The sequence below is a fragment of the Panulirus ornatus genome, chromosome 16 (genome assembly GCF_036320965.1).
Source record: "Panulirus ornatus isolate Po-2019 chromosome 16, ASM3632096v1, whole genome shotgun sequence".
Taxonomy (NCBI): Eukaryota; Metazoa; Arthropoda; class Malacostraca; order Decapoda; family Palinuridae; genus Panulirus; species Panulirus ornatus.
The window spans coordinates 12,187,964-12,204,210 of record NC_092239.1 but is presented as its reverse complement, the minus strand read 5'-3'; the positions used below and the strand labels follow the sequence as shown (position 1 = coordinate 12,204,210).

General features: G+C 44.3%; 1 protein-coding gene across 1 annotated transcript in view; it reads right to left on the bottom strand.

Annotated features, from left to right (window-relative positions):
• Nucleotides 1–609: 609 nt before the first annotated feature.
• The window catches only part of LOC139754141 (NACHT and WD repeat domain-containing protein 2), a 55,569-nt gene continuing 39,931 nt past the window's right edge, over nucleotides 610–16,247 (bottom strand). The window contains 12 exon segments of the mRNA XM_071671275.1: nucleotides 610–2,462; nucleotides 7,243–7,432; nucleotides 7,760–7,959; nucleotides 8,465–8,668; nucleotides 9,552–9,713; nucleotides 10,079–10,217; nucleotides 10,874–11,020; nucleotides 11,947–12,053; nucleotides 13,094–13,205; nucleotides 13,947–14,080; nucleotides 14,659–14,857; nucleotides 15,517–15,714. Coding sequence (XP_071527376.1) covers nucleotides 2,325–2,462; nucleotides 7,243–7,432; nucleotides 7,760–7,959; nucleotides 8,465–8,668; nucleotides 9,552–9,713; nucleotides 10,079–10,217; nucleotides 10,874–11,020; nucleotides 11,947–12,053; nucleotides 13,094–13,205; nucleotides 13,947–14,080; nucleotides 14,659–14,857; nucleotides 15,517–15,714 — 1,930 coding nt within the window. The 3' untranslated portion in view covers nucleotides 610–2,324.

The following is a 16,247-nucleotide window of genomic DNA, read 5'->3' as shown; positions in this document are numbered from 1 at the left end:
CTCTAGACTCTAATAGTGTCTAGAGTGATCGTTCCTTTTTCTTCCAGATACCTTTGTGAGGCAGACTTTTCTATGATTTTAGCTGCGAAATGCAGAGTCGAAATTGGCTGAATGTTGAGAGAGACATGCAGTACGATAGTGGAGAAACACAACTCTAACCCTCTCATTGATTATGATTATTGATGAGTAAGTTACGGATTGTGACGATACTGGATTTTCTCACATATACATAGTTTATATTGACTGTAAAATCAATTATTGAATTTTCTCACACATAATCATTGTTACGTTTCTAAAAGAAAAAATAATAATTCCACGTAAATACAGGATTTTGATGCGTTTGTTTGTTTGGTAATCCAACCTAAAAAGGTAATAGAAGTTGTGAAACTGGAACTCCTGAAAATTTTGCTCATTAGGGATCAGATCGACTGACTATAGGCGGACACAGCTCCACAAAGGATACGAACCAATGTTCCAAAGGTTCAAAAGCCCCAAGGCTGACGATCAACTGCATCTTCTCAACCATAATTAAACTGTGATAACAATGCTCATAGGTTAGTTATCATATAACCACTTTGACCATTGCTATTGTGAATATTTTTTCTTAACATCCTTGCATCGCTAGCAAGCGCATGCGTAAACTAATTATAATCTTGGGTCACCAGAATAATCATCTAGTTCCTACAGTTTACTTTTCACATAGATTTGTTTTTCTATTATAAACACATTATTTTATACAAAGAACATCTAACACCATATCACTCTGCTCGGTTTCCGTAACTTCACTTACGAATGCGGTCCAATTCAAGGGCATAGACGGCAGATGAATCATGTCTTAAAAACAGCCATTTTATACACTGCATATGTGAAACTGACTTTCAATCGATGGTGTCCATGAAGTATGCATGGAGACAAGTTAGAGTAAATGTGTGCATGTACCTAAGTCATTTTACATGTGGAAATACAAAAGACTTACACTTCAAGGACAGAGATTACGTAGAATTCTTATGTTTCCTTCATAATTTCAATACTGTGAAGACTGCGGATAATTTGGCCATGTCATAAGGCTAAACACCGTGCTAAAGTACCTTCCACACACACAGGTACCTCCCATGCACATTGGTATCCAGTGTACCAAGATACGTCCCACACACACAGGTACCTCCCATGCACATTGGTATCTAGTGCACCAAGATACGTCCCACACACACAGGTTCACGTCTGCTACGGTAACACCCTTTACATACGGGTACTCCTGTGCTGGGTAACTGTCACACACAGGCACACTTTCTAAGGTAGTATACCTCTGACACACAAGTACAAGTGGGCTAAGTACCTGCCACACACAGGTACCCAGTGTGCTAAGGTATACCTCCCACACATCGGTACCCCTGTCAAGACTCAGGTCTACAACATAAGGCAGACCAATAATCAATAATAAATACGACACAGACACACACACACACACATAAATACACCACTGTACCCCTAAACCTATGGAAGTATATATTCAAACTGCTTAAATGTTACGTAGGTCTATATATCATCTTTTATCCTAGAAATCCATTACTACACCATCTAAATACTCACAGATATTTCTAAGTATCAGTGAAAGGTACAGACTTTCAAATATCGGAATAAGGCTGATGGGTTTCTTCCCAGCAGAAGAACCATTGTATATGGATTCTGTCGTTCACTTGATACACTCGACAGGATACTTATACAGGAAAAATTATTAGGAATCACGTGTAAGTGACTGATGAAATATCATGCTAAACACACCATGCTGATCCTACCACAGACCATGCCAACCCTGCTCTACGTTATGCTGACTCAACTGTGACACAGTATGTTGAAAGTGAATCATGGTCATGCTGAGTTTGCTTCACACTATGCTATCTCTACCACTGTTGATTGATACACAGTATGGAGCCTGAGACACACACACACACACACACACACACACACACACACACACACACACACACACAAACTTATGCTGATTATATCACTGCTGACTGTCGATCGCTATGCTGGTCTATCATCCTCTATGCTACATTTCTTAAATACTTTGCTATGTCTGTCACACACTGTACTGACTTTTCGTCACACACTATGCTGACTGCACCTCATACTATGTTCATCCTTCTACACACTATGCTGACTGCACCTCATACTATGTTCATCCTTCTACACACTATGCTGACCCTGTCCAAACACTATATTGATCCTTCTACACACTAGGCTGACCCTGTCACGCCCTATGATGACCCTCGTGAACCCTATGCTGATTCTGCTGCCACAGACGCTCCACCGCGCCACGACTATGCTGCCGACTCCACGGCAGAGACCTGGCTGGAGCGGTCAGAGGAGGCGATGCCCTGGAGCCTGTTGGACATCATGACCAGGGTGACGGCCCGACGCAAGGTCATGTTCTGCTTTGCCTCCTCCTCCTCGTATTTCTGGAGCATGTGAAGAAAGTGGCAGTGAGGGAAGAGGCACGACGAGCAGACGAGGGGAGAGGGATGGAAGAACGAAATGACGAGGTCAGTAGGAGGACAGGAACAGAGAGAGGGACGGAAGGAGAGAAGAAGATGGAGGGGAGGAAGGGAGCGGAAGGGAGAAGGAAACGCAGTGAAGGATATGAGAGAGAGAGAGAGAGAGAGAGAGAGAGAGAGAGAGAGAGAGAGAGAGAGAGAGAGAGAGAGAGAGAGAGAGAGAGAGAGAGAGAGAGAGAGAGAGAGAGAGAGAGAGAGCTTATCACGGGTGCAGCCAAGTGACACATAAGCACTACAATATATCACAGGAAACGAATATTTCCATGTGAACACAGGTGCTGTGAACTGTCCACCTTTAGTAACACATCTACCCAGTATTTACACCACTAGTGTGACTATGGTCTAGGAAACATTCCGGATGAGGACATCAGTTGCTTCTCTTGCTGGTGTAAATCCTATCACATCTACTACCAACATCTACTTCTAAGATTTTGCTGTACATTGTGGAAATCAAACAACTCTAAGTCCAATATTACGTTTAGAAAGATGAAAACTAATAAAGGGTGTTGAAATTATACTCTACCATTCATGAAAGTACTCATATGCTATCAAAACACCTCAAAACTAAGAAGAGAAAACTATCTACAAAAAAAGGAATCAATAATGATTTTATTCGTGAGTTTTGGATGTGCAGGAGACACCGAGGACCAGGGATCAGCCAGCCTTGTGGGGACCTTACTCGCCAACACCTCAGGGATACAGTGAAGCTCGCCTCACCACCACCACCACCGCCACACTGCTGTGGTGCAATGTAATATGTTCAGTGGCCACCATGACGGTGGGAGGGTAAGGGTGAGGCACTACACTGTGCTACCATACTGGTGGAGCGTCAGAGGTGCTTCACCACAAGGAAAAGAGGTGGGTCAAAGTGCACTATTACATCTGTTGTCACTCTGAAGAGACAGATCATAGCACGGTTGCCGCTTAGTAAGGAAGCCTTTCCTGCTGGATGTTGGGAGCCTCATCCTCAGACTCCTTTTGTGGTGTGAGCTTACGGTACACGAGAGCCTTATTTTCAAGACTCTTTCAGTGCCGTGAGCTTACAACACACTAGAGCCTTATTTTCAAAATTCTTTCAGTGCGGTGAGCTTACGACACGTCTTATGTTTCCCTCTTAAAGGAGAAATTCTGTGCTTTCTCTATCTCCCAGTTCTAAGAACATAATGACTCAGTGAGGAAATAGAAAAAAACAAAAATCTCAATTTTCTGCTGGGGGCAGATTGGGCCTCGCTCTGTCGTAAGTCCTACGACATGAGAGTCGGCGTAGCAGACCTTACTAACTCTCCCCTCAGGTGTCGCATCTCCCCGGCCCTCCGTATGTCTCTGGTACGACAATAACACACTTACGTCCTCCTCCTACGTCATCAACAGCGTCAACAGAAATTGATTTAGTACCAATTTATTCACAGAATTTCCATGAATTATAACAACACAGATTAATGAATTAATATCTAATCTATTTCCTTCAACTCGAAGACTAATTTTGGATAAGTTACGTGTGAGGAAGGAATGAAATCATATTTCAAAGTGGAATTAGAAAGGGTACTATATTTAGAGCAAGATAATGCATCATAAACTTGAATAAAATATTAGATTAAATGATAAATACCAAACATAATACCCATACACTTTAAAACGAAATTACTTTAAAAAAATCCACTGAAATAGGGGACATATCCCATTTTCCAGGTATAGGGAGAACTTTACACAAATTTGGAAATTAAATTAAGAAAAAACGCACAAAAAAGTAATGCTAATGGAAGAGGACTCCACAATCATCAACAGAGTCAAACACTCGCACACATCCTGCACTCATCCAGCATATCTCTTGCCTAAGTCACCCCCCCAGACTCGTCCAACGCCCCTGGAAGCCGTTCACTGACCTGTATCTCATTACTATACGTGCTTTGCATTATAGCATGGCTCAAACCAACGTCTACCTTCATCAGTGGAGATGGCAACTCCTAGCCATACTATCGTTACCACAGGAGAGAGAAGACTGAGTGTGTCACCGCCAGAGAAATATAACGGGAGAGGCACCACTAGAGGAAGAAAACGGGAACGTCACCGATAGAGAAAACGCGCCTGTCAACGGCGGCGAAACATAACAAGAGTGTCACCGTTGGAGAAAGAAAATGGAATATCACCAATGGAGAAAGAAAATGGGAATATCACAAGTGGGGAGAGAAAATGAGAATGTCGCCGCTGAAGAAATATCAGTATAACGAACAGATGGTCTACGCCGCTGAACATGGCGGAAGATGGTCACCAGTAGGGTCCATCGATCAACCCCTACAGCAAGTACCTTACGAAAGAGCCTCTGGAATCTAACTCAAAGAAAATGGCGTGCTAGCACGTCCACTCACCTGAAGATTATAGAAAAATGTGTCCAGAAGTTCAGAGCTCAATTGATTTCACGTTTTCTTTCAAACTCAAAGAAAATATCTGGCAGCACGTCCACTCACCTGAAGATTATAGAAAATGTGTCCAGAAGTTTAGAGCTCAATTGATTTCACGGTTTCTTTCAAACTCAAAGAAAATGTCTGGCAGCACGTCCACTCACCTGAAGATTACAGAAAATGTGTCCAGAAGTTCAGGGCTCAACTGATTTCACGGTTTCTTTCAAACACTAACTAATTATTGTTTTTTCCCTTCTGTATTAATGACAAGTATCTAGGGGGGGGGGGGGGTCAAGCAAGTCTTCCGATCGGTCTTACGTTCGACAGTGAGACGTATGAACGAATGGTCCACTGTTCTTCATTTACTCAACTCCTCATCACTGTGGCAGAGCTCAACAAGAACAAGAACAAAAACAACAAAACTTCTTAACCCGGCAGACACAAAGACACTCCTTGTCATGCTTGTGTTGTTTGACTAAAGTGAACACGGCATCGCTTTCTCGAGACGTTAACAGAAAGTGTTTCCTCACCGTCTGTATCCAAGAACAACCTCCTCGGTGCCTGAGGACTTAAGGTTAGAGGTTTCGTCCTCCATTTGAAGAACCATAGGCCTCACTGAAGCTTTAAGTGCTAGGCTGGCTGTGTATCAGAAGAATACAATGAAACGCCTTCATCGACCACACTCTGTATTGAAGAGAACAACTATCGACCACCACCATAAAGATACTAATTATCGACCACACTCTACGCTGATGACACCAATCATCGACCACACTCTTTATCAAAGACAACAATTGTCGACCACAATCCTCACTGAAGTCACCAGTCATCGACCTAACTCTCTACTGAAAAAAACAATCATCGACCACACTCTTTATTGAAGGCAATAATTATCGACCACACTCCACGCTGAAGACACCAATCATCGACCACACTCTTTATTGAAGACAACAAGTGTCGACCACACTCTTTATTAAAGACAACAATTATCGACCGCACTCCACGTTAAAGACAACAATAATCGACCACACTGCACGCTGAAGACACAGTTTGCCACATCCGTTTAGGAACGCTGGCGAGAGCTGCAAACACCAACAAACAGAAGGCGAAAAAAACAGGAATGTCCTAAGCTGCTTAACGAAATGGAACTTTCTCTATTAAATGAAGGGCAACGGAACGTTATCAGCTCCACACAGAAGAAGGAAAAGTTTTTTCAATATGATAAACAGGCTGACTAGAAATGCACAACCACAGTGAGAAAGTATTTGTCATTTACGAACTGGACGAGGAATAGAATTATCACCTGTGAAGATGGAGGGAGAGAACAACCAACCACAACCAAGGGAAGGGAGGTGAACTCCATTCACCTGCCCGGAGAGAGAGAGAGAGAGGTGTGGCCATTAGTATGCAAGGAGTAGCAGGGGATGGTATTCTCGAGAACGGTATGGCACAGCCATACACACTCGTACTGAGGGAAAGATTCCTCCAGTAGCAACAAGATGAATAGGGAACAACGCTGATCATAATCAAACAAGGAGGAAAAACGGTGCTTCTTCCACGGTAGGAGGAGAAGCAACTGCATATCAACCAGTGTGGGTGCGGAGTGGTCGGGTCGTCTCCCTCACTGACCCCCTGCACGTCAGGGGAACAAACGAGACGTCAAGGCAAAAGCCTCACACAAACCAGACACGACAGACGCATACCCTACACGCTGCAGACCCGTACCTAATGACGAGGCAGTTTATATAAAGCTGCAGCACCACATCCCATCACTGCCAACGGCCTCATCCCTACATGGTAGTCATAATCATTCGCTGCCTCGATTTAACGATTACTGTTGACTTTTGCTGACTTATACAACACCCAGATTGAGTTACAGATCACTAGAGAACGGGTACAACAATTGCCACAGCCTGTCACTGTCATTAACCTTGACAGCAACCACACTCACTGCCGCCCGACGGCAACATCCACATGCCACTCCCAGACATCAAACCTGAAAGCCCCACACCCACCTATCTCTGCATCTGACATCAACCACAAGTAGTGTCTGCCCCCAGACAGGAACTATAATCAATCACACGCTTTTGATATATCCCTCAAACGACCCTATCTGGTCACTTTCGTACAGATGGTTAATATTCCATTAGAGGAACCACCACAACCGGTCAAATTTCCCTATATAACATCTACAACCAGCCACACACCAGTAGGACACACCTACAACCAACCACATTTCACATGACAACAACCACAGCTATCAGGAGGACCAAGTGGTTACCAACCTTGGGGTTCCTGGAAGGAAGTTCCTTAAGGTAGTCCCTGATGCCTGGTCTGGTTGGGTCGGCGATGGTGAGGGAGGAGAGGCAGCCGTCCACGGTGCCCAGGACGATGGTGCGTCCGTCCTCACTGGCCGCGATGGCCGTCAGCTCCGCCTGGACCCGGTAGTTGGCGATCATCTTCCCGTCCGTCACTCTACGGACACAAGTCCATCTTTACGTCACACCGAGATGCGTGAGTTGTTTGATGGAGTCGCTTGCCTGGAATTCTATGTTTCACACTATATTTACACCAACAGGTACTTTCACACCTCCCTGATCGTCCCAGTCAACTGAATAGGATCACAAACCGGACACCCTTTATCAAAGATATCACTGTGCAACATCGACACCAGTACGAACTTCTGTGAAAGCCAAAAATAGCTAATCTAAGCCACGTCGCTGAGCATCTTACCTAAGAACAGTGGTCCTTAGATCACTGTATACGTACATCAGCTTCACCTACGTACACACAAGGACCTACCTGAAGACTCTGATGGTCTTGCGGCCGCCGTGGTAGTACAGGACGTACTCATCCGTCCGGGTGAAGAGGCAAATGACGGAGAAAACTCCCTCGGCCACCCTGGGTATGAGCGTCCTGACGGAGGTGCCGTGGCGTAGCTCCAGCAGCTCTAGACCACCTCGGGCGGGGGCGTAGAGCCCGAACCTCCCGTCCTTAGACACCTGCCGCGACACCAGCAGTAGTGTGAGGAGAGGTGCACGTAAAGACAGCGTTGACATAGTGATGCATGATACTGTATACGGCCAACACACAGACGTAGAAGGGCGTACATTGCTAGATTTATGGCTACTGATCTACAGGTAATACATGCGTCCGTACATCAAGCTTAGAAGAAGTGCCACGTTATAGAAAATGTGTACATATATTACTAGCAAGCACGATATACATCATCAAATGAAGCTGTGGTACAGGAAAATATTCACATGTCCTCATCCACTCTATTGAAAGCAGCTTTATGCTAACTGGAGTGGAAAGGTTTTACAAACACGATAGTTTTCTTGTCACAAAGTGCCTTACAAAAATATTATATACTTGACCAGTATCGGAATATCACATTTTCTACTTTTGGTGCAATTTTAAAACTTCCAGACACATATGGGAGAAAAAAGGGTATAACGGGCTGTCTGTAAAGACGAGTTCCCTCTCCAGGACGAAGGCATAACAGACCTTGCCGCCCCACTTGGGGATAGAGCGCACAAATTTCTTGGTGCGGATGTCGACGATGTTGCCCTTCTCCTGGTCGATGAGCGCCACCTGGGAAGGCTTGTTGGGCAGCGGCACAATCAGGTGAAAGTCCTTGTAGCTCGAGTACTTCAGCGGCATCTTGTGTACCAGCGTCCCCGTCTTGGCGTGGTAAATCAGCAACACGTCCTTCGAATACAGCAAGTTTATGTTGCGGCTTAAATCACCTCTGTTTTCATTTGTGACATATTGCTGCTCACGTTTTCTGACACGCAACTATTTGAAGCTTTGGCTTAACCATTTCAGTAACTGATAAGTATAATGGATGAAGATTATAATGTGAAAATGACACCCTTTCTTATATAGTAGGCAAGAGTGAAATGTCATCTTTAAGGGGGGTGTTGCATCCTTGTCAGTGAACGAAAAGAAGAACAATTAAGTTGTGGGACTTCTCACTCCAAAGAAGTCCTCTCTTTTCCCTGCTACTGAAGGGAGAGCAGCCTTGAAGCTGCGGAAGCCCCGTAAAAAGGATCTCTGGCTTATATCATACATAAATACCAAAATTGGATGTCACATCGATAGACGAATACAAAACCTACACTGATATAAAAGAAGATATATGGGATCTTTATATTTCATTTCAAACATTAGGTTCCTCCTTAAAATACTGGCATGAAATCTACTAATACCAGTATAACTAATGTGACCTGACCTGATGTTGACAACCTTCCTCTGACGTAGAGCCTTAGTATTCAAAAAAAAATTTACAAAATTACATAAATTCCTAAATTTCCTCTTTTATATCTTGTGTGGGTTTTAGCTTCATGGATTGATTCAACTATAAACCTCCAAGCTCCTCTTTTGTGGGACTCCTGCACCTTCGAGGCTGCGCTCCGAGAATCAACAGGGAAATGATGGACTCCACTGCAGAGAAGAAGTCAACCGATTAGACTATTGAATGGATAATGAAACGATGAAGATAAACTGTCCCTTCCAACATAGCTCCCTACCACCCGTTCCTGCCTATGGTTCTATCCAGCCATCTTCCTTCCAGTGGCATCTTCCCACGCACCTTGAGACCATCCAGGGAGGGTATGACAAGAAACAGGCCATCTGCCGTGACAGCCATCTGCTTGAACGAACGTATCGGGTAATCGAGCTCGTAGACCGTCGCTCCGTCGGGTATGGAACGAGTAACCAAGTAGCAGGACAACTCACCAGTTTCCAGGGACACCTGAAGAGGAAGAGGTTATTGTTTATTGTAGACACCTGCCGCTGACTGAGGGATGGGAGGGGGTAGAAAAACTGGAGCCGTGACGGTGTGTGTGGACGCCTGAGATGGAAGAGTTGCGGGTGTAACATCTGGAGAAGAAGAGAGGTGGAAAGGTTCCTTCTGTGTAGACACCAAGAGAAGTCCTGAGCAAACGAATTTTCCAAGTGAAAGGTTTACAATTGGATTTCCAAGAGAAAATGTGAACAGACTGTTACTGAATGGCAAACGAAGGGGAAAAAAAGGTGACCAAATGTTTCTAGTGGCGATCAGGTAGATGGTTTTATGCTAACCTCTGAGTGTGTGATGTGTACTGGGTCATGACGCACCTTAGACACCGTGACACACTTGCTGTCGTCGTCAAGGAGCAGCAGCTGTTGGACGTTCTTCTGCTCCGCCTTGAAGACCACAGCCTCGGCCCGCACGTTCCAGATCAACAAGTTGCCTGACTCCGTCGACACGATGTATCTGGGCAAAGAACGGCAAGATGATAGACCAAGGAAATGGGCAGACAGGAAAGCGAACGATAAGAATAAAAAAATAAGTGAGGAAACAGGAATAAACGTGGGCGAACGGGAACAGAGGTAGGACATGTAGAGCAGACAGAGTAAAAATAGGCACCTGAATAGGAATGGATATTAGAGAACATTACTAGAGCGGAAGGCAGATGATCAGAGATGAGGGAGCATGAAAGAAAATGAGAAGATATGAGGCAAGATGAAGGACAATGACAGATGTTTAGAAGACGCTGGGACGGTTGTTATAAGTGACGGAACAAGAAGGCAAGCGAGGAAACAGTAAAAGAATTCACCTGGTGTGACCGCAACTTGGGAAACATAGATAAATCATTCAAGATGGTGAGAGGATATGAAGAAAGTCGAGTAAGTAAAACACGAAGGAGAGTGAGGAGAGGTAAAGAAAATATAACGAAATAAGAAACTATGTTAGCAGGTAAATAAATATAAAGAGAACCAATTATCGTATGAAGGTACACCAGAGATGTTATAGAAAATGAGAAGACGAAACTTGGGTACTTGGAGAGGTGCTGCATATCAGTGACTGAATGAGTATCGATGTGTATTTCATCACCCACAACACAGGAGCAGGAGGGTGGGAGGACCTACCTGCTGTTGTTGGTGATGCCGGCGTGTGTGACGATGGCCCCGAGGGGCGAGTCAGCCAACTTGCTCACCAGCTTGCCCAGCCTCAGGTTCCAGATGCCCACGCAGTTCCTGGTGACCGTCACAGCCAGGGGGTGGTTGGGGGCCAAGCTGTCAACAAGAGTCTACTGTTACTTTAAAGACTCACATGACCTGGACGTGTCAGTCCCCTGAAGCCCAGCCACACAGTCGCTACTAAAGATTCCAAGATCACATCAAGAAACTCACCTTCTTATTATTTTCTTATAATCAGCAGATGTCTGATGAAGACTTCAAATACACATGTTATTGCATGCCAAACGTTTAACTATTCTAAAAAAAATAGCATATAGTAATCACACACGCACACACTTACGCTGGTGTGTATGTGTATGAGTATGTGGGAGTAGAGACATGGTTCATATACATATATATATATATATATATATATATATATATATATATATATATTTTCTTTTAAACTATTCGCCATTTCCCGCGTTAGCGAGGTAGCGTTAGGAACAGAGGACTGGGCCTTTTTTGGAATATCCTCACCTGGCCCCCTCTGTTCCTTCTTTTGGAAAATTAGAAAAAAAAAAAAAACGAGAGGGGAGGATTTCCAGCCCCCCGCTCCCTCCCCTTTTAGTCGCCTTCTACGACACGCAGGGAATACGTGGGAAGTATTCTTAATCCCCTATCCCCAGGGATAATATATATATATATATATATATATATATATATATATATATATATATATATATATATATATATATATATATATATATATATATATCGCTACCTCGCAAACGCGGGAGACAGCGACAAAAAAAAAAAAAAAAAAAAAAAATATATATATATATATATATATATATATATATATATATATATATATATATATATATATATATATATATAACTATCTCCCCGTACCCTTTAATTTAAAATCTTACAGGCTTACCTCCACTGCCTTTCCCAAACCAGCTTCCAAACGCTCACCATCTCTCCCAAGCTCCCTCATCCACTTCCCTCCCTCACCAGCTCCCCCTACCCACCCTCACCTGATGTCGTCCACCTGCAGTTCGTGACGGTCGATGACGTGCACCTGCTCGAAGATGTTGTTGATGTTCCAGACCTTGACCGTCCTGTCCAGCGACGAAGTGATCACCTGAGGTATGAGGGAGACTGGTGTCATCCAAGCACTACCAAAGGTGGTACAAATGGAACTAGTCGTCAGTATTCATACCTGTATGTCACCGTCTCCTCACGTGTTCTATAAACCTACTTGGCCTGAAGTATATATATCTGTCTGTGTTACTCTACTTCTACACGTTTGATGAACGTTTGTGCACTGCTTGTACTCGTGTTTGTAAAAGCATATATGGGTGCTTGCTTGAAAGCATCTGTCTAAATGATCACGTTCACTATAAGAATTTCAAACAACAGCGGGAAAATGTAATGGAAAATATCTTTCTTTACTTATACACACACACACACACACACACACACACACACACACACACACAGGGCTTGTAACTGTGAGAAGTGTATGTTTGTGAAGGAATTATGATGTGTCTGTACGAGACCTAAGGTAGTGAGGGGTGTGTGTGTGTATGTGAGTGACATGTAGTGGATGAGGGAGTCTGATTGTGAGGTGATCCATAGTGGCAAGAAACGTGTACGAATGAGGGACTCGAGTTAGTTACAAATTTGGTGAGAAAATTTGACAAAGAGGAGGGTGTGTGTTGTTGAGGAACCTATCGTTGTAGCGGAAGTGTGTTGGTGACGAACGCCCGTCCCAAGGTGACCTGTGGATGAGAGAGGGATGAAATGTGGGACAATTGTTGGCAAAGATTCCTCTATAGTGAGAGACGTGTATGTGTGTGTGTGTGTGTGTGTAAAGGAAACATGTGTATGCGTATGATCCGTCAAAGGTACGTATGTTAGTGAAACATCTGTGTTAAAGAGGAATTTGTGGCTGTGAAGAATGTGTATGTTATCGATGGCATTCTTTTAGTACGGTATATTATCTATGCAGATTTGCAGTGATGTGTGACAGTGAAAGACATGCACTCGCAAATGATATGTATAGGAAATATACTTTTCCGAGGACATGTTAAGGAAATGTGTACAATGAAAGACGTGGCTAGAATCGTGTGTACTAGTTCTACAGGTGACATTCTGAAAGACGCGTATGGGGGAACATACAGAGTTCCAGTTGCCAACAATGAGGGCGACCATGTCGATGATGCGGCCGAAATGCGCGTCCAGGACCTTCAGCAGCTCCTGGCTCTCCAGCTCCCACACGTACAGGTTCTTCCTGCGGGGCGACACACATCAGACACCACTGCAGCGAGACAGAACTCACTTCGCAAGTCAGTTAATCGTTTGCTCTGTTACTGAACGAGAGACAGTGTTCCTACTGATGCTACTGGAAATATAGAAGCTATAATGATATATGTGTTGCTTATAACGAATAAAAAATAAATATATGAGTCATTTTTATTGTCTTGACGAGACTGAAAATCAAAAAAGTTTACAGAAAGTATGACCATTAGAGTTAAACCTGTTCTAGAGAATTTGGTATTTCTCCAACTGCTGGTGATTTGAGAAAGAAACTTACAAGTGAGACATATCATTTTCCCCCACGCTTGTCTGTGACTTGTCACATCGTAAGGTCAGCCCTAAACATCTTGTCTGTGCATTTGTTGCTGGCCACTACGTCTTGGAATGCTCTCAGACCCCTATGTTGTCCTATGGAATAGTACATATCTGAACCTGGTTCCCATCCAGCATCAACCAAGCCATGGCTCCAGTGATCACTGTACTCCAGTGTTCATCAAACCCCAGATCATAAAACCCAGCCTCACCCTCGTCATCTACGCACCAAAACACCTAATATCATTACTAACCTACTTCGAATGCCCATCAGACCCACGAATTCCTCTAAACCCATTATTCACCTCACTACAGTACGCCCTTCATTCCCGCCCACCAGTTGGTCTTTTCAGCCTACCTACTACCTATCTGAACGTAGTATCCACTTGTCCCATATGCTTACCTCACGCCAGCCACGGCGTACTTGTATCCCTTGGAGAGGACGCAAGAATTGGACTTGAGGAGCTGGGTGGAGATGTTCCTGATGCCGTGAGGAAGTCTAAGTGTCCAGGCCTGACCACTCTCCACCTCCCACACCTGCACTGACACACACACGTGTCACAAGGAAGACCACGAGAAGAGTTAAAGGAAGAGAATGAAGAGAAGAAGGATAAAATGGGGAGAAAAATAGAAAAGCAGAAACAGGGTGAGAGTGATATGAAAAATATCTAAACATGTTTATATCAGACAGTCGTAGGATGAGACACAATCTATGGCATTGATTAGGTTAGGATGGATTGCTTGATGACAGAATAGTTTAACCTCGTTCATGGGCATCAGTTTTTCAATACAGAACGCAGGAGAACTCCGCTGGAGAAACAAATACTATGTGGTCACAAAAGCGAAAAAGATAACTAAACCAAAACTCTATCGTTAACTCTTGCAGTCTTGAAAATAATATGCTTATCAAATGCCACTATCAAATTTGAGGTAAGAATACCCATTAACATTAACCTGCATAACACAATAGTTTCGTCTATGAGAAACAGCTTCGTCCTGGTCCCATGTGGTAGTATTGTCAGGTCAATATCACAGAGATTTTAACTCCTGGTGTCCAGGTGAAGCATCAACTCGAGCCTCGAATCATACGGTTCAGGCGACACCCACCCACCCACCTGGAAGCCCAACATGAAGGTGCCGATGAGGTGGTTCTGGTCGTCGGTGAGGTGGAGCATCAGGAGCTTCTGTTCGTTGCGCGCCACGACCCTCTCCAGCGCCCAGCAGTCGTCCTCCCGCCTGAAGACGCACACGTCGTCGCCATGGTCGTTCGTGCAACAGTACAGCCACTGTCGGCACTTCGTCCACGTCATCACGCTGGTCAGGAGGAAAGGGTCAGGTAGCTCTCGTTACCTCCTCCATTATTGTGTCCCCCCTCGCTACAATGATGGACGTGTGCGTGTTTCCCTCGCTACAATGATGGACGTGTGCGTGTTTCCCTCGCTACAATGATGGACGTGTGCGTGTTTCCCTCGCTACAATGATGGACGTGTGCGTGTTTCCCTCGCTACAATGATGGACGTGTGCGTGTTTCCCTCGCTACAATGATGGACGTGTGCGTGTTTCCCTCGCTACAATGATGGACGTGTGCGTGTTTCCCTCGCTACAATGATGGACGTGTGCGTGCTTCCCTCGCTACAATGATAAACGTGTGCGTATTTCTCTCTCTACCAGGACATACCTGTGTTGTCATCAGTGTACCAGGACAGATGTAAGGTACCAAGGAGGCAAAGTACATCAGGTCATATCAACAATACGAATCCTACCCACACATGCACCTGATCAAGTTGAAGAGTTGGAAGGAAAGTCTCATTAAGAAGCGTTCCAGAATCCAGATCGGTGCAGAGAAGGAGTGAGGACGAGTTTAAAGTCTGGAACAAGGATATTAGAGAGGCTGGATTCCCCATATATATGTTCCATGCACTAGTTAGATTTCTTTTCTTTTCAAAACTCTATATCGTATCGGATGACAGTACCTGTGGAAATGGAGGATGGGGAAGTTCTGGCCAGCGACGACGGTGTATATCAGCAGGTTCTTGTCATCGAAGTCGCCAGACCAGCAGACGAGGCTGTAGTCGGTGGGGCTCTTGAAGTCCATGAAGAGAATGAGCTTGTCGACCGGCGAAGTCACACGCTCTTTCTCCTCTCCCCGTAATGTGTACAGCACCCATGACCTGCAGGTACACCTCATCTACACCCACATCTCGCAGGTAGGTATACACAGCTCAACCCACAGGCCTACACCCCAAACACAAACAGGTTATGTGCACCTAGGTTATTAGTGCTGCTTATCCCACCCACAACAAGGGCTTGCACTGTCACCTACACTCCAGCTACAAAATCTTTTACTCTGTACTACTAGGTAAACTCGTAGTATGCGTACACCTTTCGTTACAGCTATGTATAATATTCAAAAGTACATTCTCTCTCTCTCTCTCTCTCTCTCTCTCTCTCTCTCTCTCTCTCTCTCTCTCTCTCTCTCACACACACACACACACACACACACAGTCAGCTAACACATCCTGCTTCACTCCACGATCACTCACAATCTAAACAAATCTGAAAGGAACCTCAGCATATGCAAAATAAGATACATCTACATGATACAAATACATGCATGTATTAATGACAATGTACAGACGTGAGGTTTCGTATCTACTAATAAGTATGAATGAGATAATATTAATATGATGTATATACATTACTC